The sequence below is a fragment of the Carassius auratus genome, unplaced genomic scaffold (assembly GCF_003368295.1).
Source record: "Carassius auratus strain Wakin unplaced genomic scaffold, ASM336829v1 scaf_tig00011177, whole genome shotgun sequence".
Taxonomy (NCBI): Eukaryota; Metazoa; Chordata; class Actinopteri; order Cypriniformes; family Cyprinidae; genus Carassius; species Carassius auratus.
The window spans coordinates 56,150-83,868 of NW_020524176.1; the positions used below are offsets into that span (position 1 = coordinate 56,150).

A 27,719-nucleotide genomic window follows, 5' to 3' on the forward strand; every position below is an offset into this window, starting at 1 on the left:
CCTGGTATGGTCCTCCAGCGAACATTCCAGTTGCTCCAGGCACAGGAGTTGGACTGCTGGTAATGCCATTCCGGGAGAGGGAGGAAAACAAAACAAAATGAAAGAAACGCCGCTAAATAAACTGTTAGGTCCGTGATTCTGTTATGGGTTGTTGGTGTGTGAATGAAGGCGCTCGAGGAACAAGATATATAAATAGGTACTTTTAATAGTCGAAAGGAGAATAAGGGCACATCCAACTGAAGGAGTGGATGCCGAGTTGCCATATCCTTCATACTGATATTAATTATATTATTACATGATTTCTTGTTTGGCTATTAATCAAGTTATGGCAAGAGTTAAATGTGTAACCTTATGTGTGCTTATGCGATATTAAAGAATCCTGTTCTACCCTGTATTTATTTACCTCAAGATCAATGTCCACATATTATGTGTGTGTATCCAACCGTAATGATACGACACTCGCCAGTGCTAGAAAGCCTTGAATTTTAGATAAGTTCTCTGTGTATGTGTGTTAGTATCTGTCTGTACATGGAGAAGCTCAGACAGTCCCAGGACAAACAATCAACTGCCAGCGTATCAGATGTACGTCTTTGGAGAGTTTATCTAGGTTTTGGAACCAATCAGAATTTTGTTGACTTATGTATTGACGCAATTAGTATCCTCTGTCAGGGTATAACTGTGGTTGATTTTGAGTTGTACGGGGGGGGGGCAGCCTATGAACTCCATCTAGAGTATTGAAGCTGACTTCTGCTGATGAAATTGAAAACTATTTTCTTCAAGTAAAATTATTAATTGATCTAATCTCTGACTCCTGGTCTTCATTGCCAAATATCTGGTCCTTGGGTTTTTTAACTGTAAATTCCCCTACAGTTAATGGTTTAATACCCCACACAACATAATACAATATACAAACGTACAATAATCACAGACCCGGAGGAACTCAAAAGACAGGGTATTTAAGAACACTGGAGGTAATCAGGGAAATGGAGACAGGTGGGGATTAATCAAATCAACCAAAGAAGAACAGGAAAAAGACAAAATAAGGAAACTAAAAGTCAATGTACATAACAGTATGTTTCTACAATATAATTGTGATGAGGTTCAACTCAGTTATAATCAGGAAGGAAGAAGACAGGGGTCGGCTTGAGGCTGGGACTCTCATTTTATTATTAAAAAACATAAACAATAGTGCGCTTCAAGCGCGATCAGCATGCCCTTGCACAATACTACTTAAATAACTCAGACTTCTGGTCGTTGTCACTCCCAGCATCGCCCATGAGGTCCCAGCCTGTCTCTCTCTCCCTCTGAGGTGCTCCGGCTTATATCCGGTCTCTTTCATGCCAATTACTGAAATCAAACACAAGTGTTCATTATTTGCACTTGACCCACTTACGCCTCGCTCTGCTCCGTCGTCTGTCTCCCGTTACAGGCTCTGCCAAACCACGCCCCCCTCACCACAATAATATACTATATGTCATGTCAAGTCAAGTCATCTTTATTTATATAGCGCTTTAAACAAAATACATTGCATCAAAGCAACTGAACAACATTCATTAGGAAAACAGTGTGTCAATAATGCTAAATTATAGTTAAAGGGGGGGTGAAATGCTCGTTTTCACTCAATATCCTGTTAATCTTGAGTACATATAGAGTAGTACTGCATCCTTCATAAATCCAAAAAGTCTTTAGTTTTATTATATTCATAAGAGAAAGATAGTCTGTACCAATTTTTCCCGGAAAAACACTAGCGCCTGGAGGCGTGACGTGTGGGCGGAGCTAAAGAATCACGAGCGCCAGTAGGCTTTTGAGTTGAGAGCATGTGGAAGCTGTGACATTACCGTGAGGAAAAAACATCATCCAGAACAAACCATGGCTAACAGTCAGATTCAGCCGTTTATTTATGATCCAGAATCAGATCCCGAGGCTGAAACTGAACGAGAGCAGCAGCAGCAAGGACTCGCTCGGAGCGGGGCTCGAACCCGGGTCTCCGATGGGAGGGGACGCACTAACAAGGAGGCAGAGATATTTGAAGCAGTTTTACTCACCGCCTGCGGTTCCAACACACGATCGTGACCCTTTTTCCTTGGGATTGCATCATCCTTAAGAAATAAACGAAACGCAAATCCGTCGTCAAACTGGGCCTTGTTTGTAAAACAAGCATCTTCGAAATGCAGGGAACAAACACAAACACTTGCACAACTCCGTTGATGCTCTGTAAAAATAAACTCCATCCACTGGTCCCTTAATGCTGTTCTCTTTTGGTAATCTGTGCAGGGTTGTCTTGCCCTGGCAACCAAAAACACACTTCTTTTGTGACATTTAGCGCCACTCTCGCTCTGATCAGTGAAGTCTGTTGTGCTCTCAGTGCTCTGCTATACGGGAGCGCGCTCTTCCTGCAGAAGTGCCTCAGGACACATATAAGGAAATTCCACTCCATCTAACGTCACACAGAGCCATACTCGAAAAAAACTTTCCGAAACTTGTGACAAACCGAAGAGGAAGAGGTATTTTAGGAACAGAAATACTCCTTCAAACGTACAACTTAATTTTTGAAACTTTGTCCATGTTTAGCATGGGAATCCAACTCTTTAACAGTGTAAAAAACTCAGTATGCATGAAATAGCATTTCACCCCCCCTTTAAAGGCAGTTCATCATTGAATTAAGTGATGTCATCTCTGTTCAGTTTAAATAGTGTCTATGCATTTATTTGCAATCAAGTCAATGATATCACTGTAGATGAAGTGACCCCAACTAAGCAAGCCAGAGGCGACAGCGGCAAGGAACCGAAACTCCATCGGTGACAGAATGGAGAAAAAAACCTTGGGAGAAACCAGGCTCAGTTGGGGTCAGTTCTCCTCTGACCAGACGAAACCAGTAGTTCAATTCCAGACTGCAGCAAAGTCAGATTGTGCAGAAGAATCATCTGTTTCCTGTGGTCTTGTCCTGGTGCTCCTCTGAGACAAGGTCTTTACAGGGGATCTGTATCTGGGGCTCTAGTTGTCCTGGTCTCCGCTGTCTTTCAGGGATGTAGAGGTCCTTTCTAGGTGCTGATCCACCATCTGGTCTGGATACGTACTGGATCCGGGTGACTGCAGTGACCCTCTGATCTGGACACAGACTGGATCTGGTGGCTATGGTGACCTCGGAACAAGAGAGAAACAGACAAATATTAGCGTAGATGCCATTCTTCTAATGATGTAGAAAGTACAGTGTTATGTGAAGTGTTTACGGTTCCGGTTTACCTAATTAATGTAGCCTAAAAATCCTTTAACGGGTTTGGATATTAAAAGCATATTAGTATGTTATGTGTATGCCAGGTTAAAGAGATGGCTCTTTAATCTAGATTTAAACTGCAAGAGTGTGTCTGCCTCCCGAACAATGTTAGGTAGGTTATTCCAGAGTTTAGGCGCCAAATAGGAAAAGGATCTGCCGCCCGCAGTTGATTTTGATATTCTAGGTATTATCAAATTGCCTGAGTTTTGAGAACGTAGCGGACGTAGAGGAGTATAATGTAAAAGGAGCTCATTCAAATACTGAGGTGCTAAACCATTCAGGGCTTTATAAGTAATAAGCAATATTTTAAAATCTATAGGATGTTTGATAGGGAGCCAGTGCAGTGTGGACAGGACCGGGCTAATATGGTCATACTTCCTGGTTCTAGTAAGAACTCTTGCTGCTGCATTTTGGACTAGCTGTAGTTTGTTTACCAAGCGTGCAGAACAACCACCCAATAAAGCATTACAATAATCTAACCTTGAAGTCATAAATGCATGGATTAACATTTCTGCATTTGACATTGAGAGCATAGGCCGTAGTTTAGATATATTTTTGAGATGGAAAAATGCAGTTTTACGAATGCTAGAAACGTGGCTTTCTAAGGAAAGATTGCGATCAAGTAGCACACCTAGGTTCCTAACTGATGACGAAGAATTGACAGAGCAACCATCAAGTCTTAGACAGTGTTCTAGGTTATTACAAGCAGAGTTTTTAGGTCCTATGATTAACACCTCTGTTTCTTCAGAATTTAGCAGTAAGAAATTACCCATCATCCAATTTTTTATAATGACTATGCATTCAATTAGTTTTTCAAATTGGTGTGTTTCACCAGGCTGCGAGGAAATATAGAGCTGCGTATCATCAGCATAACAGTGAAAGCTAACACCATTTTTCCTGATGATATCTCCCAAGGGTAACATATAAAGCGTCACTTTCTTTGTCACTTTCACTTTAATATATTTATTGCATGACACCACACATAGTGATGTAGACATGTGGGGGCGTGTCTAAACGAGGTGTTTTAGGGGGCGTGGCAGAGTCTTAACTTTAAGATAAATAATATCTCTTTGGGTTTGAGACTTTAGTCTTTGCAACTTTAGGGATCAGATCTATTCACAAACAGCTTGTAACACTCCAAAGAGAAAGAAAACCTGAAATCCCATCATATGACCCCTTTAAAAGAACCCCTGTGAAGAACACTTTATAAAGAACATTTTGTGGAATGGATTTAAGAACCTTTATTTTCATAAAGAACACATCATATGTGTATGACCTTTCTATTTTACAGATGAAAATCACTACAATCTCTGTGATACAATCTCATAATATATATATATATATATATATATATATATATATATATACATATATAGTTATATTATATAAAATATTTATATTATCTAATTTAACACATGACACTGGGTAATTTATCTTATTTTCTGTTCATTTTGTGGCTTTTATACAAGTCTTCCGGTTTGCAATCAGGCCACTTTTTTTCACTCCGGCCTTTTTTGGACACATCTGTGATGCTGTTCTTTAACTGAAACGAGTTCGACTAGTCTTTTAATCTTAAGAAGATGAGAATTCTCTCAGAAACTGACCCAGTAAATCAAGCGGTCAACAGAGGATCTTTGCGCTGAAAGCCCAGTCCGTCTTATCTGAGAGTCAGCAGCAGTCTCTCCTGCAGCAGTGAAACACAGCTCACGTTCACAGCTAATCCCAGCAGATCCCATCATAACAGAGCAAGGGATCAACAACAGCCAAACGCCGGGCCGTTTCTTACGGGCGACCGATAAAGCCTGACAGCAGGCTCTGTCCTGGCTCTCGAAGGGCTTTCCACGGACTCTGACACCACGTGCATCCCAACGAGAAGCTAATATCACCTCTGATGCGAGAGAGACAGCTGCGGGTCACAGACGGCCACGGCATATTTGAATAGAGCTCATATCATTTATTGCCAGGTTTTAATATTTTTGGTCAGCTGAGAGAGAGAGAGAGAGAGAGACAGAGAGAGAGACTGCAATTCACAGCGTGACATGATGACAGAAAACCAGTCTACAGTAATAAACGATGAGCTGCCTCGCTCTCTCTGGGGTGAACACAGATTCATAAAGAATCTCAGTGATGTCGAATGGGGGAAGAACACATGGGCATTGCTTATATGGTGCTCCTTGTGGATTCAGATGTGTTTTGGATGGGTGATAGGCGGTGGCTATGTGGCTGAAAATGTTTCTATGTGGTTGCAAGGGTGTCTCGGCTGGTTGCATGCACTGAACTTTTAGAAGTTGGCTGTAAGTAAGTAAACTGTATTTATATAGCACCTATCACAGATAAAATCACAAAGTGCTTTACATTAATGACATTAATGTGACTTACACGTGCATTAGCAAACACCACCAACTAATTAACTTAAAGTACAACAGAAGATGCACAGAGTGAAATAAAATGTGTGTGTGTGTGGCTGTGTGTGCGTGAGTGTGGCTGTGTCTGTGTGTGTGTGTGAGTGTATGTGTGAGTGTGGCTTTGTGTGTGCATGTGTGCGTGTGTGTGTGTGAGGTCCATCAGTTATTGATGTTGTGGCTGATGGGACTAAAACACAATAATGCTGTCGTCCTTGCAGCATGTCATTTTCTAAAGTGCCACCAGGAAAATAAAATCATTCAAACACAAAATGAAGCGTTTTCCAGACAACAGCAACCACTTGAGACCCTGGAGATAACAACAGTGCCCCAGTTTTGGGTTATTTGTGGTATTGAAAGTGAAAAGCTTCAGTTAATGTTTGTTCAGACTGCGCTGGAGCGAGCGGCACCTGTGTGAGGATCTGTGCTGCGTCTGCAGAACTCAACTGTGGGAAGGACTTTCTCAAGAACACTGGACTGTTTCACACATTCTGAACTGCACAGATGCTCATCTCACTCTATCACACTTCTGAAATTTCACCATGCTATCCAGTTTACCACTGTATAATTGAAGCAATTAATATGGCTTTTCCTCAAAATCCAGCTGAAATCTACCACAAAATCTAATTTTAAAAATCATTTATTTTTATAATTAACAATTAATTGTAACTGTGGTACAATCACTGTGTTTTTACATGGATTTTACAATTGTTAAAATGACGTCATAGGTCCAAAATCGTGTTTAAATCATGGTGACTTGCTATTTCTATCATGATCAGCTGAGTTTGTGACATTTTGTCATTTATTGTAGAACACTGACCCCTAGTGACACAACACTGACCTCACACTTCCACACTGTGACCAGTCATTCATCTGAGGCTGAACTTCAGTTACACAATGACAGATATCTCAAACTATTACACTTTCAGGCAGACTCAAGAGGGTTATTGCTTCAGCTCAGCAGTTTAATAACTCATCTGTAACTGTTATGAATAAGATAACTTTCATATTAGGGTAATTTACTGCTACAGTAGCAACAATATGCCATTCTTCTGCAAGACATAATTATGACATAGAAGTATACAATTGTAACTTTTAAATTGTAAACTCTTAATTATGATATCTTGACTTACTGTCCTTATTATAACTTTTTATGTCAGAATTTCTACTTTTATCTCATAGAGTAGCTCATAATTTAGATTCATATTTCATAATTATTACTTGGTATCTTATATTCTTGATGTTTTATTGGATAATTATGACTAAGGGTTTCATAATTCAGACTATGTTTTACATTATTTTGACATAGTATCTCATCATTTTGACTTTTTCTAATTTTGCCTTAATATCTCATTTTTTTATTTTTACTTTTTAGTCATAATGATTACTTTTCATCTCATAGTTTTATAACTTTTTATGACTTAGTAATTCATATCTTTTGATGTTCGTCATAATTCTTATTTTCTTTTTATTTCGTGGTTATGATTTTTTATGTCATAATGATTATTAACCAAAGCCTCATCTGGTATCTGTTTATGTGTGTGAAATGAGATGTCAAGTGTTGCTCGGTGAAAGTGTGTTTAACTGTGATTGCAGTTAGAGATGAACGTCAAAAGAAATAAGTGTTCCATCTCATTTCAGTTAAAAAGTAATGTTTCTCATCTAAACGTAACTCAAAATTTACAATGTACACTTTATGCAAGATTAAAAGTAAAGTAAATGTAACTGAGCTTGTTATAGACATTAGTTGTGCATCCTATAAAGAGCTCAATGACGATAATAGCAGTGATAGTGAGAACTCGTATCATCTAATTACACATGCCTTAGCAGTGACAGAGCTGTTGCATTATTCACATTCAGCAGACTGAGGCATATTTACAGCACTTTAGCACCAAATGTCTTTTTTTTTTTAGTTTAGCATCAAGAGTGTGTTCTCTCCTCTGATGTGTCATCTGGTGTGTGTGTGTGTGTGCTGTGCACCGGTGTGTGTGTGTGTGTGGTTCAGATTGTCTCCAGAGCATCAGTCGCTCCACCGGCGGTGGTGTGTGTGTGCTCTCCTTCTCTCTGGAGTTCCTCCACTTCATCCTGCGGTTCTGGAACCAGATCTTCACCTGCGGGACACAGAAGCAGGTTCAGCGATCTGGATCCACTTACTGTGTGTGAAAACTGTGTGAATATAGAGGGGTCTGTTGAGCACCTTCAGCTTAAACTAAAGCATCAAAAAATGTTAATCAAACAGCTTTACGTTTTTTTACAATGTAAAGTAAAATATTTTGGGGTCAATATTTTTTTATGTTTTCAAAAGTTCAAAAGAATGATATTTATTTGAAATAGAAAACATTTGTAACATTACAAACATCTTAACTGTCACTTCTGATCAGTTGAATGTGTCTTTGCTGAATGAAAGTATAATGTGTGTGTGAAGCAGTCGTTCAGAAGGGTGTGTGTGTGTGTGTGTGACCTGCGTCTCCTTCAGACAGAGGTCAGTGGCCAGTCTGTTGCGGTCAGTCTTGCTGATGTATTTCTGCTTGCAGAAGGTTCTCTCCAGCTCTCGTCTCTGTTCCTCAGAGAACACGGCCCTCCGCAGGACCCCCGGCCGGGCCCTGGAGACCACGCCCCCTGCAGGACACACACATCATGACATCACCATGCAGGACTTCATTATATACACTTTTATTTATAGAGAATCTACACAATATATATCATTTCTGAGAGTATGAAAGTATTTTATCATGTACAGTAATGTGTTATCATACAAGTCAAGGTACCTCGTCTAAGGGCATTTTTTGGTACTGAATACTACTAAGTAGTTTATAGACATTCATTTTCTGTAAAGTTGTTTTGCAATGATTTGTATCAAAAAAGCAATATACAAATAAAATTGAATTAAAAAGTTGTTTTATTATTGAATTGTTAATTATTATTATTATTATTTATTATTTTTACTACAAATATATACAGTTTATCCTAAGGGTGTAAATATATGTTAAATAAATAAATAAATAAATAAATAAAGGTGGGTGGGACATGACCTGTGTCATAATTTTTTTGTTGTTAGTTTGTTGGGGTGTATTTATTTATTTATTTATACAGAATATTTATAGAAAATGTATATTTAAACATGATCTCTGTTATATACAGTATATGATTGTATTTATTTATTAAATTTTTTATATATTGATTTTTATAGCGAATATGTAGGATTTAACCTTTCTAAAGGTATTTTAGGTTATTTTATTTATAGGAAATATACAGGGTTTATCCTAAGGGTATAAATATATGTTTATATGTATTTATTTAATTTTAAATAGAATATTTAGCCCTTGTAATGGTATTTTTATTTTATTTAATAGTTGTATTTTATTTATAGGAAACGTATAAGATTTATAGGAAATATAAAAAAAAATAGAAGAAAGAAAGAACAAGTATAGGGAATGTGATGTAGCACTTCTAAGGGTATTTTATTTAGAGTAACTGTATAAGACTCATCCTGAGGGTATAAATATAAATATATAATATATGTATATAAAATTTACATATATTATATTTTTCTGGCAAAATATCTGTAAGGTGATTATTTAAGCGTGTTACATTGTAAATTTTGTATTTAACTATACTTTTACATAAAACCAAAGAACAGTCTGACTTCCCATGATTCATCAGAGAGGATGTATGGATCAGAAAACTAAAAGATCTCTCTCTCTCTCTCTCTCTCTCTCTCTCTCTCTCTCCCCTTTTTAATGTGTTGGACAAATGGTCAGAGCGGCCACCGTCAGCGGTGTGAGTAAGCAGGTTAGTCATGCTCTCTGCTCACTATTGAGTCTAAATAGTTTCCACTTAAACGCTCTATTAAGGGGTCAGCTGACCCCCAGCCCCGCCCACACCGACCCGCAGCCCCGCCCACACTGACATTCAGCCCCGCCCACACTGCTTCTCCCACAACAAATGATGCGCTTGACATTCCTCACATTATCTACTGCTCTCAGTGTTTCCTTTCAAAAGATGGACACGTCTCATTCTCTCAACAGGGAGATGAGCTGGAAAAAAGTCTATAAAAGTCATTTCTATTGAGGGCGTCATGTCTTCGGGGGCCTGAAGCGGACAGAATGGACGGACGGGGAGGAGAGGAGAGGGCGGCTCCTAGAGCTCTGCCTTTTCATTAGGGAGAACAAAAAGCCCGGAGAAGTGATTCCTCCCTCCGCGGTGCAGGAATGCGGGTCATTGTGGGGTCCGGACTGATCCCAGACCTGCATGTGTGCGGTCGATCTGAATATAGAGCTGACAGATCCAGGAGATGAACACATGCTTCAGTTCACTAGCACAAGCTCTCTTTAGTCAGGACTAGGCTCCTTTAGTCTAATACAGTTCATGTATACATATTTTAAGAAATATTTTATATAAGTGTATGACAGCTTATGACAGTGCAGAAATGTGTGTGCGCGTGTGTGTGTGTGTGTGTGTGTGCGTGTGTGTGTGTGTGTGTGTGTGTGTGTCTTACCAGGGAACTGAGCAGCAGTCATCATCACAGGTCCAGGTCCAGAGCAGCAGGGCAGAGAAACACTGCTCATAAAAACTGAAGCGACAGACAGATGAGTGCAGTCTGAGCTTTAATCACATCATAATATTTGGACACATTGAACTGAGATTTCCAGATCTATACAGTTCAAGAAAAAACATCAAGTGCAGCACTACATAAAGTCATTTGAGCACAACATAATTCCCATACTTTTAGTAATATTTCATAGCTTTGAAATCACTATTACTCTATTCTATACTGTTATTCTATCATGTGAAAATTATCCAGATGTGTGATTGGTAGGGTGCAGAATGCATTTATGTGATTAGATTCTGAAAGTAAGCAGCACGTAAATAATTAATATTAATGCATGTGTAACTATGTTCATGTATGTTAAAAGTAATTAATTTTAACCTAAAAATATGCAGGTAAATGTTCTATGGAATATAAAATAAAAATGAATCAGAATATTTTAAACAAGTAGACAGATTTGCATCATTTAAAACCATTTTAAACAATGTTTTTCTAAATCTGGTACACTTAAAATTTCATTAGCGCTTTAATACATTCAAATATATTGCAATATATAGACTGCATGGAATATTTTAACAATTAATTCTGCATTAATATATTAACCTAAAATGCGTGGTAATAAATAACAGTAAATTTAGTGAAAAGGAAAAAAATTACAGATTGTCTCAATTAAAACCCTCAAATAACAATAAACAAATAATATATATATATATATAAATGTGTGTGTGTGTGACTTGTTTTATTTCAGCTAGTTACCAAGGCAACATTTCTCATTTAATTAAATTGAACTTGATGTACTAAAATAACAAAAAATATAGTCATATTTAAAACTAATAAAAATGACAAACTCAAAAACTCTAAATTAAACTCAAAAACTGACCTGGCGGAGTGTGAGCTGGTTCCTGAGGAACACAGAGCCGATCCGGAGAGCATCTCTTGGGACACACACCTGGAGCAGGTGAACGCAGCAGGTTCTCAATCAGAAAACACTTCCCAGAATTCCCAAATCCGGGCTGCCTCGGAGGAAGCCCAGCCATGTCTTGGAGGTACCTCGTCCTCCGATCTAGAGCGTTGGGAGAGTTTGTGAGAGTTAACTTCATTAAAAAGCACAAAGAAAACAAAGCTGTGCTGGGCTCGCTGTGATTGGCTCTGATAAGTGCGGCTCTTTCTGTGGGACGGAAGGTGGAACCCTTCATTCATTATGTCAAAGCTCCCATTAAATGATCGACACTGGAGACAATGGACTCCCGGCCAAAGTTTAACTTGCACACCAAACAGAGCCGGCCGCAGTAAATACTGATATCTTCTTTCAGAGCCGTCCATTGAGAGACGGCCTGGAAAACTATCTGTGCCTCAGTCTATCAATGTGACTATATTTCTTTACTTTATTGTTGTCCGTCCTCACAGCTGTGGACAATCAGAGCTCGCTTGCAATCAACAAATGCTATTTTACCATAATTAATGCATGTGTGAAACTCAGAAAACTTTTAAAGAACACATCTGACCTGTTTTAACCCACAACAAATATTTTTGCATAAAGCCAAATTTTAGTATCATTCAGATTTTTTCTTATAAAATCAAGCACATTGCCCTAATTTAATAAAACGTGTGAAAAATAATGATATATTATGAAATATATATGAAAAAGCACTATGAATTACAGTAATTAAAATCTAATGAGTATTGGGAATAAAAAAAAAAAATCTTAATTTTGAAAATGATTTTTTTTACTCTAGGATAAAAGATGAAAAGTTCAAATTTAATTTTAGCATGGTTAAGTTTATTTTCTTAAAAATTAAGCACCTTATTAAAAAAAATAAAATCTCTAACTTTTCCATAATGTTAGAAAATATTGATATATAGTATTTAAGTTGTATTTAAAATGGAAATTCAATGCTGTTTGTTGAGTCTTTAATTAGTTAAATTACTTTTTAATTTTTTTTTTATTTTTAATAATTTTATGATATAAATGATGGACTGATGCGTATTGAGAATTACCAACAACAACAGAAAAACACTCTGAATTGTTTATGCAAATTAAGGTAGAGTTTAGATCAATAAAGTTTATTTTTAGCTTCACTAGGATTATTTTCTTAAAAATGAATCTTATTAGCATAACCATAAGGTGAAAAATAATGATATATATTTTTTATGATATTTAAAATGTAAAGTGTAATTAGTATTGAGGATTACAAAAAAGCAATCTTCATTTTCTTGATGCAAAATCTTATAATTGTCTACATTTTATTCTGTATATTTCAGAAGCGTTGTTTTATTTAACAGTCAAAGCTTATTATTTTTCAACTAAAACCATATTGCATCTGATCAGCGACTTGTCATTACAAAAATCTAAGTTTTGTATGTTACCATTTTATTACTGCAATTACCCCTTTTTGATTAATTACAAAATCAACTTTTTTCACTCTGCAGTGGTTCATCAATAGATGTGTATATAAATGTTCATCAACAAAATTCAGTACCAGAAGTGTGTGAGATATATGAAAAAGTTTTTGACACTAATATAACTTCATAGATCATTTTACAAAAAGTATCTTTGACACCTGATAGTGCTCCACACAAACCCGGGTCAAAAATGACCCGGATATTAAAAAACTAAAGAAAATTCTCATTAAAGATAAATAAATAAAATATGCATTGAGGCGCTTTCAAAGCATTTGCAAGGTTTCATTCCCTAACTAACAATGATGCATTCTTCCAGAAATGTTCACATCTCTGTTCCAGGTCCACGCTGATGTGAATGCACAGGAAAGCTGTCTCCAAGCGTGTCTTCAGTCTCTGTCAGAGCAGAAGTGTGCTCCTGGCACTAAACAGGCATGTCCCAGCGCAGGGGGGATCCGGCCAGTCTTTTGGGGGAAACATCACCTCATGCTGGGCATGCTAATCACCGCACACAGCCGCTCTCTTTGTCCCCTCGACACAGAGCCAAAGGGCACATGTAATCAAATTTGCAGTTTTATTGGGCTCGCTGGTAGCGGGCCGGCCGCCGGCCGATGAATATGTAATGTGTTAACGCTCGGGTTATAGATCGAGAAATGAACTTGTGACTAATCAGACGAACAGCGGTCAGCGGTGTGACGGAGAAACTCTGAACTCAGTCTAGAGCTGAACACTGCACTGGAGAACCAGTCAAACTGTTCCTGATGGTAAGGCCAAGGTCATGCAGTTGTGCTTTTACATATGCTCACTGAACACATTTACAAAATAAGAGACTTGAAAACTCAGAGACATTCACTGATGAAACATGTTAGCTACATTTGACCAAAGATAGTTTATAATTGCCAATGATAATAATTACATCTTCAAAAAAAGATACATGGGAGAAATGTATTTAAAGAAAGAAATGACCTCTACACAGGAAAATGTGAGAATTACATCATATATAATTGTTTTGATATTATAAATGAAATATATTTGTAAACTATAATTTATATTTTTATATCTATCTATATTTATTTTTCTGTCTATCTAAAGTAAATGTTTACAAGTATATATAATGTATAGATGTGTGTTTGTGTGTATATATATATATTTGTGTGTGTAATATGTGTATTTTATGTAATAATTCCACATCACAGCATAATTAAATAAAGCATAATTAAATATATAATTTAACCCCCCCCCCCCCAAAAAAAAATTTGTTAGTAATATTTTATATATATTTGTATCTTTTGTATGGAACTACATATGCATATATAAGATAAATGAAGCATAATTAAACATATAACATATAAACGTGTATATATTATTTATTTATTTTTGTGGGGAGCTTTTAAATGATTTGCTCAAATATGCATAAACATTTATTGACTTATTCTACTAATCCCTCACTCGGTTCTAGTTGGCATGGTTTTCCCAAACAGGCAGAATTAGTTCTTTATGAAGTGGAGTCACTAAAACATTAGTTCATGTGAACCCATTTAAATCTTTTATGCCTTTTAAAGCTGAAAGCCATGAGAGTCCTCGGGTCCGTCTGTGAAGAGAGAGAGCAGCTGTGAGAGGTCTCTCTGCTCTTTCACGCCGTGACCTCTTGAAAACACCATCTCTCAATGGTTCTCTCTTCTGGGCTCTTCACACGGTGAATGAAGGGCCAGGCTCTGAATCAAAGAGCACAATGCAGGGAGACCCGGGACCCGGGGCCGAAGCGCAGCCCCTAATGCATCTGTGCAGCAGTAATGAGGAGAAACTCAATCAGGCCTGTTTGATTCACGCTCACAAATCATTCAGGATACAATTTGTTCAACAAAAAATGTCTTCACTGATAAAATAGATAACATTAGAAACACAATTGTGAATGTAGATTCTACAGCATCTAACACTTCAGTTTCATCCATCGCACCCAAAGATAAACTGCAGTGCTTTACAACCATAGGACAAGAAGAGCTAAATAAACTTATCACTGTATCTAAACCAACAACATGTTTATTAGATCCTGTACCCACTAAATTACTGAAAGAGTTGTTACCTGTAGCCGAAGAACCGCTTCTCAATATCATAAACTCGTCGTTATCTTTAGGACACGTCCCAAAACCATTCAAGCTGGCGGTTATCAAGCCTCTTATTAAGAAACCAAAACTAGATCCTAGTGTACTGGCAAATTATAGGCCTATTTCAAATCTTCCATTTATGTCTAAAATTTTAGAAAAAGTTGTGTCTGCTCAATTGAGCTCCTTCCTGCATAAAAATGATCTGTATGAAGAATTGCTCCTTGCGTCAGACCAAGGCTGCATCTCATTTCTAGTCTTACTTGATCTTAGTGCTGCGTTCGACACCATAGATCATGACATACTCATAGATCGATTACAAAACTATACAGGTATTCAAGGGCAGGCTCTAAGATGGTTTAGATCCTACCTGTCCGATCGCTACCATTTTGTTTATTTAAATGGGGATTCATCTCATTTATCATCAGTAAAATATGGAGTGCCACAAGGATCCGTCCTAGGTCCTCTTCTATTTTCAATATACATGTTGCCCCTTGGTAATATTATTAGAAAACACGGAATTAGCTTCCACTGTTATGCTGATGATACTCAGCTATATATCACAACGAGACCAGATGAAACCTCTAAATTATCTAAGCTAACAGAGTGTGTTAAAAATGTAAAAAGATTGGATGATGGATTAATAGTTATTATATGATGCAGTCACACTTGTAGCAATATTTGTTAGTTCTGTTGTTGATTCAGGGTCAACATCATCTGAGGTCCTCTGAGGGTCAGCATCATCTCTTCTCAGGTGTTCTGGATCCAGACTGGAGCTTGTGTAAATCCTAGTTACCACGGGATGAAGATCCAGCAGAAACAGAGAAACACATAGAGACATCATTAGCATAGCTGCTTATCCAACAAAGTAAAATTAATTAGTTTAACCCAAGCTAGAGAATAATAATGTGCTTTATATGATGTGATGCTCTTTTTGTGTACATTGTGACATAAAATGATGTTACTGTTTCTTTTCTTCACCCAATACCTTAGGACAGTCCAGCCTGTGATCTCCTAAAGGCGGTCGTACACGGTGCGATTTTTGCTGTCGTACGAGTTCGCATGCGATTTTTTTCAGTCGTGTGGAAATCGCGTATTCTCTTATGGTCGCGGCTCGTATCATTTGCGATGAATTACGAGCCGAGCAGAGTGGCTTACGAGCACTTCCCGACCTCCCGATCATTTTTAAACATGTCTAAAAAGTTTGTGAGCTATCGGTTTGAATTCGTGCCATTTGTGCGGTTGAACGAGTCGATTTGTTGATTTATCTGAAGTTGACCAATCACGAACTAGGAAAACCACAGAAGAAGAAAGACGAAGACGGTAGCGACACAGCGAATGTGGCAACGTATTCCAATGCCTTTTTATTTCTCGCTCACACACGCATATGTAGTTTACAGGGACTCTCCATAAACGTAACGGTATTCTGTATATCCCCATACACTACCTCTATCCATCACGGAAAATGCATGTTTAAAATTTCTATTAAATCGTATAGTATTTTTAAAAGCCATTTGGGTTACGAGGGCACAGGAATTGTCCTCACAAACCATGTTTACATTGTAATACCTATTTCAGATATTTATAAACCAACACACACACACACACAGGGTGACCAAACGTCCCGGTTTCCTATTGCTGAAAAATAACCTGTACGTGTAGGAAACAGTCACGGCTCGTATCAATATTTTATATGCAGTTATGAGAGAGGGAGAGCAGTTATATTCGGCGCGTTCCACTTGCACCGCTGCATGCACAGAATGATCACCTGTATGACATCAAAGTACCGCGAGAGCGATTTGAATGCATTGGATATGTGTGCTCTCTTATCGCTCTCGCGGTAATGTCATACAGTGATCCTTCTGTGCGTGCAGCGCTGCTTCAAGTCGAACGCGTCGATCAACTTCGTGCGATTGCTTCTGGAATTCGCAGGTTGTAAAATCATGTCGTATATCATCTCGTCCGTACGATTTTCAGATAAACTCACTCGTGCCGTGTGCGTGGACATACGATCTTCCGACCATCCGAATTCGCACCGTGTACGCCCACCTTAAGACACCCAGATTCAGCCCTGGTCACGATCTGTCCCACACCTGTGTCTCATCACAGTCCATCACCAGTGTCTGCACCCTGCATACTGCCAATATTATGGATTTCTGTTCTGGAGAGAGATGCCATTCACAACATAATCTCTACACAATATCCAACTCAAATCATTTAGTCTTGCCTAACAGTTTCCCTGATTTGTTATAGTTCACAATGTAGCATGGTCTCGCCTACCTTTGTCCATTCTGTCGTTTTTAATATTTGTATTGAATATATCTCAAGTTTATTATTTAAAAGCAACTTCACTTCATCTTTCCCTAGAAGAGATAATAGATGTGCTTCCTCCTGAGGTTTCTACCTTGTAGAGTTAAATATCTAAAAATGAGTGTCTTTGTAACCATTCTCAATAGATACTGAAAGCATTTTAATGGTGCTTCTAAATAAAATATTAAATGTAATATGTGAGGTAAGCCATGGCTGGGTGTACATTCCACAATTTTAATATCTGCTGTGGAGGTAAAGAACTACATGAACTGAAGCCATGAATCAGCTCTTAATTATAATAATGAGGGTGATCAATTCTGTCAAATTCAACACTGATCCAACAGCCCTGTCTGTAATTAAGCAGTGCTCCTGAAGAGCACAAATAGCAGGTTCAGTAGTGTTTGAGAAGACTTGAAGCTGAACTTTCCAGGAAGTTATATAGTTATGTAGACAGGTAAGTGTTGATGGGACTAATTATTGAGTAGTCTATTGCTCAGAATTATTCTGGAGTTCACTTATAGGCAGGATGTACAGTAATTGCATTAAATACTGTATAGACTATTGAACATTTGTCTAAAACAATAGTGAATCATTTGTTTCCAGTAAAGAAGTATAAGTCACCTTTTGCCTGATCATTTAGAGCAATATTAATGTTCATGTAAAGCGCACAGATCCTGTGCACATAAGTAAAGGAAAAGTGTGTCTCCTTGAAAACATCAGTGGAATATAATACGTTTAATAAATAAATGTATGCATTTAGCAGACGTTTTTATCCAAAGCGAATTACATTGCATTCAGGCTAACAATTTTCTCCTAACTTGTGTTCCCTGGGATATAAGACAAAAATGGGACAAGATCCATTGATGTAAAGTCTATACAAAATAATGTAATGTTTGCTTTTAAACATGCTATATGCGTTCTTGTACAAAGAAAAGCAAATCACAGAATATGGATTTTAAATAATCGTTATTTCTAAATTAATCAAGTATAGTAGCTTCTCATTCTCGACGGACATGCCGGCGTATTTCGGGTGATAAAGATACGTCTTATAGATGTCATTTAGAGGTAGGGAAGACGATTCATTTAACCGCTCAAACAGATGATCTACAGAACATCAAAATACGACTATACAAAAAGAAGCCGATATTTATCAGATGATGCGCTCTTCAGCAGAAGTTTCCGCGACGTACGTTTGCTATCTGGGGCGAACCCGCTCCGAACTCCCGAACTGATTCAAATGATTCGCGATCCTGCTACGAACTCTCGAAATGACTCAAATGATTCGCGATCCCGCTACGAACTCTCGAAATGACTCAAGTGATTCGCGATCCCGCTACGAACTCTCGAAATGACTCAAGTGATTTGCGTTCCCGCTACGAACTATCGAAATGACTCAAATGATTCGCGTTCCCGCTACGAACTCTCGAAATGACTCAAATGATTCGCGTTCCCGCTACGAACTCACGAACTGACTCAAATGATTCGCGATCCCGCTACGAACTCTCGAAATGACTCAAATGATTCGCGATCCCGCTACGAACTCTCCAAATGACTCAAATGATTTGCGAACCCGCTACGAACTCTCGAAATGACTCAAATGATTCGCGATCCCGCTACGAACTCACGAACTGACTCAAATGATTCGCGATCCCGCTAAGAACTCACGAACTGACTCAAATGATTCGCGATCCCGCTACGAACTCACGAACTGACTCAAATGATTCGCAATCCCACTACGAACTCACGAACTGACTCAAATGATTCGCGATCCCGCTTTGAACTCCCGAACTGACTCAAATGATTCGCGAACCCGCTACGAACTCCCAAAGTATGGTTTAGTTTAGCAATTTCACACCAGCAGCACTGTTTCACAGCCGAGAAAGACACAGCGGTGATTCATTACTGAATGAATCTACAGCTTTGAACGAATCAGTCAGTGATTCAGTGACTCCTTTATTACGGAATAATTTCTGGGTGATTTAATGACTCACTCTCGGCCACCTACTGGCTCAGTTTCATATTTAAAGTATCATTTCAATATTATTTATAATGTGTATTATTTATGCAAAGGTTAATATAAAAATTTATTTGTAAAAATTCTTTCTGTAATGTCTATTCAATGCTTTTCTCATTTATCACAATAATAGTGATGTTTATTCTCCGTCCAAATTGATTGCACATCATCTAATTAATGAATTTCTGTTAATAACCCTGATCTGTGCTTCAGGTGCGTTTCGTGAAGCCGGTGTATCCGGGACAGTCTCTGCAGACGGAGATGCGGAAGGAAGGGAACAGGATTCACATCCAGTGCAAGGTGACGAAGCGTTCGGTGTGTGTGTTTAGTCCTTCAGTGTGTGTTTAGCGCTGATCTGTTCTGGCTCTAGGTGAAGGAGAGCGGAGACGTGGTGCTGTCTGGAGCGTATATAGATCTGCAGATGGATGTGTGTGTCAGAGCCGGGTCTCCGCAGGTCTGCACACACACACACACACATCTCTGAGATCGCACGCAGGATCAGAGATGGCGGTCAGGAGCTGGTGAAGAAGGTCAACGCTGTGTTCGGATGGAGATCAGCAAAGACGGCAGAACTATCCGAGAGTGGAGTGAGCCAGACACTGCAGAATAACATTCATTCTCTTAACACAAGCAAAGATATCTGCCAAAGGGGCGAGGAATAGAATTAACTATTAAGAGAATATATTTTGAAGAAGAACACCATGACCTTCATCAAATTAAAATATCTTGTGTTTGTGTCCGAGTCGAACGGTGGCAGGTAAAAGAAAAGAGTAAAAAATAAACCCTGGACAATCTTCCTAAAACATACGTCTGCAGGAGCCTCGATGATTATAAATATGCTTTATCTTTATCAAAGTATTAGTTCATCAAGCCTTGTGTTCAACTCCATATTTATACTGAAATTAAAAGTAGCTGTGATCTTATGCTAGTTAGCGGCTCTGAAATTGAGTGACAGCTGATTGGTTGATTCACAAATGTCTTCACACACAAAGTGCTTCATATGCAAACACAGTTTAGATTAACACTCATATAACTGTATTGTTTGTGTGAGAGGAATCAAACAATCAAATCATGCGATCGTTTACTCTTCCTCAGCCTGAACAAGTGTTTTTTTTTCTGTTGAACACTAAAGAAGATGTTTTTTGAGAGCGAACCGTTGACGGCACCCATTGACTTCTGTGCTACAGGAAGAAATACTATGGAAGTGAATGGGTACCATCAACCGTTTGGTGTTTAAAGCATCATCTTTTTAGCATTCAGCAGAAGACAGAAACTCGTACAAATAATATATAATTTTTACATTTTATTTAAAAAAATAAATATGTAAAATAAGCACACACAGTTAAACGTTTATTCCTAACTAGTAATTCATTCCCAAAGCAACCAACTATGTGTCATTGTTGTTAACTAAGACTGAAACTACTAAAAACAGTTTTCTGTAATTGAATTAAAGCTTCTTTTTTTTTTTCAAAAAAGTTTAAATACTAAAATTATTAAAACTGACATAAACATTAAAAAAAATTAATAAAACTAATTCCTAAACTTCAAACTGCAATCTTGTCAATCTGAGTAAGTGCTGTAACAGTTTATAAAGACCTTGATGTTGTTTGGACACCGTGTGTGTGTGTGTGTGTGTGTCCACCTGGATGTTCCCTAACCGCTATGAACTCTCGAAATGACTCAAATGATTCGCGATCCCGCTACGAACTCTCGAAATGACTCAAATGATTCGCGCTCCCGCTACGAACTCTCGAAATGACTCAAATGATTCGCGCTCCCGCTACGAACTCTCGAATTGATTCAAATGATTCGCGCTCCCGCTACGAACTCTCGAAATGACTCAAATGATTCGCGATCCCGCTACGAACTCTCGAAATGACTCAAATGATTCGCGCTCCCGCTACGAACTCTCGAAATGACTCAAATGATTCGCGATCCCGCTACGAACTCTCGAAATGACTCAAATGATTCGCGATCCCGCTGCGAACTCTCGAAATGACTCAAATGATTCGCGATCCCGCTACGAACTCTCGAAATGACTCAAATGATTCGCGATCCCGCTACGAACTCTCGAAATGACTCAAATGATTCGCGATCCCGCTACGAACTCTCGAACTGACTCAAATGATTCGCGATCCCGCTACGAACTCTCGAAATGACTCAAATGATTCGCGATCCCGCTTTGAACTCCCGAACTGACTCAAATGAATTGCGAACCCGCTACGAACTCCCAAAGTATGGTTTAGTTTAGCAATTTCACACCAGCAGCACTGTTTCACAGCTGAGAAACACACAGCGGTGATTCATTACTGAATTAATCTACAGCTTTGAACGAATCAGTCAGTGATTCAGTGACTCCTTCATTACGGAATAATTTCTGAGTGATTTAATGACTCACTCGCGGCCACCTACTGGCGCAGTTTCATATTTAAAGTATCATTTCAATATTATTTATAATTTGTATTATTTATGCAAAGGTTAATATAAAAATGTATTTGTAAAAATTCTTTCTGTAATGTCTATTCAATGCTTTTCTCATTTATCACAATAATAGTGATGTTTATTCTCCGTCCAAATTGATTGCACATCATCTAATTAATGAATTTCTGTTAATAACCCTGATCTGTGCTTCAGGTGCGTTTCGTGAAGCCGGTGTATCCGGGACAGTCTCTGCAGACGGAGATGTGGAAGGAAGGGAACAGGATTCACATCCAGTGCAAGGTGACGAAGCGTTCGGTGTGTGTGTTTAGTCCTTCAGTGTGTGTTTAGCGCTGATCTGTTCTGGCTCTAGGTGAAGGAGAGCGGAGACGTGGTGCTGTCTGGAGCGTATATAGATCTGCAGATGGATGTGTGTGTCAGAGCCGGGTCTCCGCAGGTCTGCACACACACACACACACACACACACACACATCTCTGAGATCGCACGCAGGATCAGAGATGGCGGTCAGGAGCTGGTGAAGAAGGTCAACGCTGTGTTCGGATGGAGATCAGCAAAGACGGCAGAACTATCCGAGAGTGGAGTGAGCCAGACACTGCAGAATAACATTCATTCTCTTAACACAAGCAAAGATATCTGCCAAAGGGGCGAGGAATAGAATGAACTATTAAGAGAATATATTTTGAAGAAGAACACCATGACCTTCATCAAATTAAAATATCTTGTGTTTGTGTCCGAGTCGAAAGGTGGCAGGTAAAAGAAAAGTAAAAAATAAACCCTGAACAATCTTCCTAAAACATACGTCTGCAGGAGCCTTGATGATTATAAATATGCTTTATCTTTATCAAAGTATTAGTTCATCAAGCCTTGTGTTCAACTCCATATTTATACTGAAATTAAAAGTAGCTGTGATCTTATTCTAGTTAGCGGCTCTGAAATCGAGTGACAGCTGATTGGTTGATTGACAAATGTCTTCACACACAAAGTGCTTCATATTCAAACACAGTTTAGATTAACACTCATATAACTGTATTGTTTGTGTGAGAGGAATCAAACAATCAAATCATGCGATCGTTTACTCTTCCTCAGCCTGAACAAGTGTTTTTTTTTTCTGTTGAACACTAAAGAAGATGTTTTTTTGAGAGCAAACCGTCGACGGCACCCATTGACTTCTGTGCTACAGGAAGAAATACTATGGAAGTGAATGGGTACCATCAACCGTTTGGTGTTTAAAGCATCATCTTTTTAGCATTCAGCAGAAGACAGAAACTCGTACAAAACATATATAATTTTTACATTTTATTTAAAAAAATAAATATGTAAAATAAGCACACACAGTTAAACTTTTATTCCTAACTAATAATTGATTCCCAAAGCAACCAACTATGTGTCATTGTTGTTAACTAAGACTGAAACTACTAAAAACAGTTTTCTGTAATTGAATTAAAGCTTCTTTTTTTTTTTTTCAAAAAAGTTGAAATGCTAAAATTATTAAAACTGACATAAACATTAAAAAAAATTAATAAAACTAATTCCTAAACTTCAAACTGCAATCTTGTCAATCTGAGTAAGTGCTGTAACAGTTTATAAAGACCTTGATGTTGTTTGGACACCGTGTGTGTGTGTGTGTGTGTGTGTGTGTGTCCACCTGGATGTTCCCTAACCGCTACGAACTCTCGAAATGACTCAAATGATTCGCGATCCCGCTGCGAACTCTCGAAATGACTCAAATGATTCGCGCTCCCGCTACGAACTCTCGAAATGACTCAAATGATTCGCGATCCCGCTACGAACTCTCGAAATGACTCAAATGATTCGCGATCCCGCTACGAACTCTCGAACTGACTCAAATGATTCGCGTTCCCGCTTTGAACTCCCGAACTGACTCAAATGATTTGCGAACCCGCTACGAACTCCCAAAGTATGGTTTAGTTTAGCAATTTCACACCAGCAGCACTGTTTCACAGCTGAGAAACACACAGCGGTGATTCATTACTGAATTAATCTACAGCTTTGAACGAATCAGTCAGTGATTCAGTGACTCCTTCATTACGGAATAATTTCTGAGTGGTTTAATGAATCACTCGCGGCCACCTACTGGCGCAGTTTCATATTTAAAGTATCATTTCATTATTATTTATAATTTGTATTATTTATGCAAAGGTTAATATAAAAATGTATTTGTAAAAATTCTTTCTGTAATATCTATTCAATGCTTTTCTCATTTATCACAATAATAGTGATGTTTATTCTCCGTCCAAATTGATTGCACATCATCTAATTAATGAATTTCTGTTAATAACCCTGATCTGTGCTTCAGGTGCGTTTCGTGAAGCCGGTGTATCCGGGACAATCTCTGCAGACGGAGATGTGGAAGGAAGGGAACAGGATTCACATCCAGTGCAAGGTGACGAAGCGTTCGGTGTGTGTGTTTAGTCCTTCAGTGTGTGTTTAGCGCTGATCTGTTCTGGCTCTAGGTGAAGGAGAGCGGAGACGTGGTGCTGTCTGGAGCGTATATAGATCTGCAGATGGATGTGTGTGTCAGAGCCGAGTCTCCGCAGGTCTGCACACACACACACACACACACACACACATCTCTGAGATCGCACGCAGGATCAGAGATGGCGGTCAGGAGCTGGTGAAGAAGGTCAACGCTGTGTTCATATGGAGATCAGCAAAGACGGCAGAACTATCCGAGAGTGGAGTGAGCCAGACACTGCAGAATAACATTCATTCTCTTAACACAAGCAAAGATATCTGCCAAAGGGGCGAGGAATAGAATGAACTATTAAGAGAATATATTTTGAAGAAGAACACCATGACCTTCATCAAATTAAAATATCTTGTGTTTGTGTCAGAGTCGAACGGTGGCAGGTAAAAGAAAAGTAAAAAAATAAACCCTGAACAATCTTCCTAAAACATACGTCTGCAGGAGCCTTGATGATTATAAATATGCTTTATCTTTATCAAAGTATTAGTTCATCAAGCCTTGTGTTCAACTCCATATTTATACTGAAATTAAAAGTAGCTGTGATCTTATTCTAGTTAGCGGCTCTGAAATCGAGTGACAGCTGATTGGTTGATTGACAAATGTCTTCACACACAAAGTGCTTCATATTCAAACACAGTTTAGATTAACACTCATATAACTGTATTGTTTGTGTGAGAGGAATCAAACAATCAAATCATGCGATCGTTTACTCTTCCTCAGCCTGAACAAGTGTTTTTTTTTTCTGTTGAACACTAAAGAAGATGTTTTTTTGAGAGCGAACCGTTGACGGCACCCATTGACTTCTGTGCTACAGGAAGAAATACTATGGAAGTGAATGGGTACCATCAACCGTTTGGTGTTTAAAGCATCATCTTTTTAGCATTCAGCAGAAGACAGAAACTCGTACAAAACATATCTAATTTTTACATTTTATTTAAAAAAATAAATATGTAAAATAAGCACACACAGTTAAACTTTTATTCCTAACTAGTAATTCATTCCCAAAGCAACCAACTATGTGTCATTGTTGTTAACTAAGACTGAAACTACTAAAAACAGTTTTCTGTAATTGAATTAAAGCTTCTTTTTTTTTTCAAAAAAGTTGAAATGCTAAAATTATTAAAACTGACATAAACATTTAAAAAAATTAATAAAACTAATTCCTAAACTTCAAACTGCAATCTTGTCAATCTGAGTAAGTGCTGTAACAGTTTATAAAGACCTTGATGTTGTTTGGACACCGTGTGTGTGTGTGTGTGTGTGTGTGTGTGTGTGTGTGTGTCCACCTGGATGTTCCCTAACCGCTATGAACTCTCGAAATGACTCAAATGATTCGCGCTCCCGCTACGAACTCTCGAAATGACTCAAATGATTCGCGCTCCCGCTACGAACTCTCGAAATGACTCAAATGATTCGCGCTCCCGCTACGAACTCTCGAAATGACTCAAATGATTCGCGATCCCGCTACGAACTCTCGAAATGACTCAAATGATTCGCGCTCCCGCTACGAACTCTCGAAATGACTCAAATGATTCGCGCTCCCGCTACGAACTCTCGAAATGACTCAAATGATTCGCGATCCCACTACGAACTCTCGAAATGACTCAAATGATTCGCGATCCCGCTTCGAACTCTCGAACTGACTCAAATGATTCGCGAACCCGCTACGAACTCTCGAAATGACTCAAATGATTCGCGCTCCCGCTACGAACTCTCGAAATGACTCAAATGATTCGCGCTCCCGCTACGAACTCTCGAAATGACTCAAATGATTCGCGCTCCCACTACGAACTCTCGAAATGACTCAAATGATTCGCGCTCCCGCTACGAACTCTCGAAATGACTCAAATGATTCGCGATCCCGCTACGAACTCTCGAAATCAATCAATCAATCAATCACCTTTATTTATATAGTGCTTTAAACAAAATACATTGCGCCAAAGCACTGAACAACATTCATTTGGAAAACAGTGTCTCAATAATGCAAAATGATAGTTAAAGGCAGTTCATCATTGAATTCATTGATGTCATCTCTGTTCAGTTGAAATAGTGTCTGTTTTGATTTGCAATCAAGTCAACGATATCGCTGTAGATGAAGTGACCCCAACTAAGCAAGCCAGAGGCGACAGCGGCAAGGAACCGAAACTCCATCGGTGACAGAATGGAGAAAAAAACCTTGGGAGAAACCAGGCTCAGTTGGGGGGCCAGTTCTCCTCTGACCAGACGAAACCAGTAGTTCAATTCCAGACTGCAGCAAAGTCAGATTGTGCAGAAGAATCATCTGTTTCCTGTGGTCTTGTCCTGGTGCTCCTCTGAGACAAGGTCTTTACAGGGGATCTGTATCTGGGGCTCTAGTTGTCCTGGTCTCCGCTGTCTTTCAGGTCAGTAGAGGTCCTTTCTAGGTGCTGATCCACCATCTGGTCTGGATACGTACTGGATCCGGGTGACTGCAGTGACCCTCTGATCTGGACACAGACTGGATCTGGTGGCCACGGTGACCTCGGAATAAGAGAGAAACAGACAAATATTAGCGTAGATGCCATTCTTCTAATGATGTAGAAAGTACGGTGTTATGTGAAGTGTTCCGGTTCCAGTTTACCTAATTAATGCAGCCTAAAAATCCTTTAACGGATTTGGATATTAAAAGCATATTAGTATGTTATGTGTATGCCAGGTTAAAGAGATGGGTCTTTAATCTAGATTTAAACTGCAAGAGTGTGTCTGCCTCCCGAACAATGTTAGGTAGGTTATTCCAGAGTTTAGGCGCCAAATAGGAAAAGGATCTGCCGCCCGCAGTTGATTTTGATATTCTAGGTATGATCAAATTGCCTGAGTTTTGAGAACGTAGCGGACGTAGAGGGGTATAATGTAAAAGGAGCTCATTCAAATACTGAGGTGCTAAACCATTCAGGGCTTTATAAGTAATAAGCAATATTTTAAAATCTATACGATGTTTGATAGGGAGCCAGTGCAGTGTGGACAGGACCGGGCTAATATGGTCATACTTCCTGGTTCTAGTAAGAACTCTTGCTGCTGCATTTTGGACTAGCTGTAGTTTGTTTACCAAGCGTGCAGAACAACCACCCAATAAAGCATTACAGTAGTCTAACCTTGAAGTCATAAATGCATGGATTAACATTTCTGCATTTGACATTGAGAGCATAGGCCGTAATTTAGATATATTTTTGAGATGGAAAAATGCAGTTTTACAAATGCTAGAAACGTGGCTTTCTAAGGAAAGATTGCGATCAAGTAGCACACCTAGGTTCCTAACTGATGACGAAGAATTGACAGAGCAACCATCAAGTCTTAGACAGTGTTCTAGGTTATTACAAGTAGAGTTTTTAGGCCCTATGATTAACACCTCTGTTTTTTCTGAATTTAGCAGTAAGAAATTACTCGTCATCCAATTTTTTATATCGACTATGCATTCCATTAGTTTTTCAAATTGGTGTGTTTCACCGGGCTGCGAGGAAATATAGAGCTGCGTATCATCAGCATAACAGTGAAAGCTAACACCATGTTTCCTGATGATATCTCCCAAGGGTAACATATAAAGCGTGAAGAGTAGCGGCCCTAGAACTGAGCCTTGAGGTACTCCATACTGCACTTGTGATCAATATGATACATCTTCATTCACTGCTACGAACTGATGGCGGTCATATAAGTACGATTTAAACCATGCTAATGCACTTCCACTGATGCCAACAAAGTGTTCAAGTCTATGCAAAAGAATGTTG

General features: G+C 38.7%; 1 protein-coding gene across 1 annotated transcript; it reads right to left on the reverse strand.

Moving 5' to 3' along the window:
• Positions 1 to 6,314: 6,314 nt before the first annotated feature.
• LOC113072986 (homeobox protein DBX2-like) lies at positions 6,315 to 11,644 on the reverse strand. The gene is made up of 4 exons (XM_026245865.1): positions 11,106 to 11,644; positions 10,175 to 10,249; positions 8,138 to 8,295; positions 6,315 to 7,787 (listed from the first exon to the last, which is right to left on the reverse strand). Exons 1-4 carry the CDS (start codon positions 11,419 to 11,421, stop codon positions 7,533 to 7,535), a joined length of 804 nt encoding a protein of 267 aa, XP_026101650.1. The 5' UTR covers positions 11,422 to 11,644; the 3' UTR covers positions 6,315 to 7,532.
• Between the last annotated feature and the right edge of the window lie 16,075 nt (positions 11,645 to 27,719).

Coding starts and splice junctions, on each gene's coding strand:
- LOC113072986 (XM_026245865.1), bottom strand. CDS start 11,421: ATGAAGGGTTCCACCTTCCGTCCCACAGAAAGAGCCGCACTTATCAGA. Junction 8,296..10,174: donor GACTGCTGCTCAGTTCCCTG/GTAAGACACACA, acceptor TGTGTCCTGCAG/GGGGCGTGGTCTCCAGGGCC. Junction 7,788..8,137: donor TCTGTCTGAAGGAGACGCAG/GTCACACACACA, acceptor TGTGTCCCGCAG/GTGAAGATCTGGTTCCAGAA.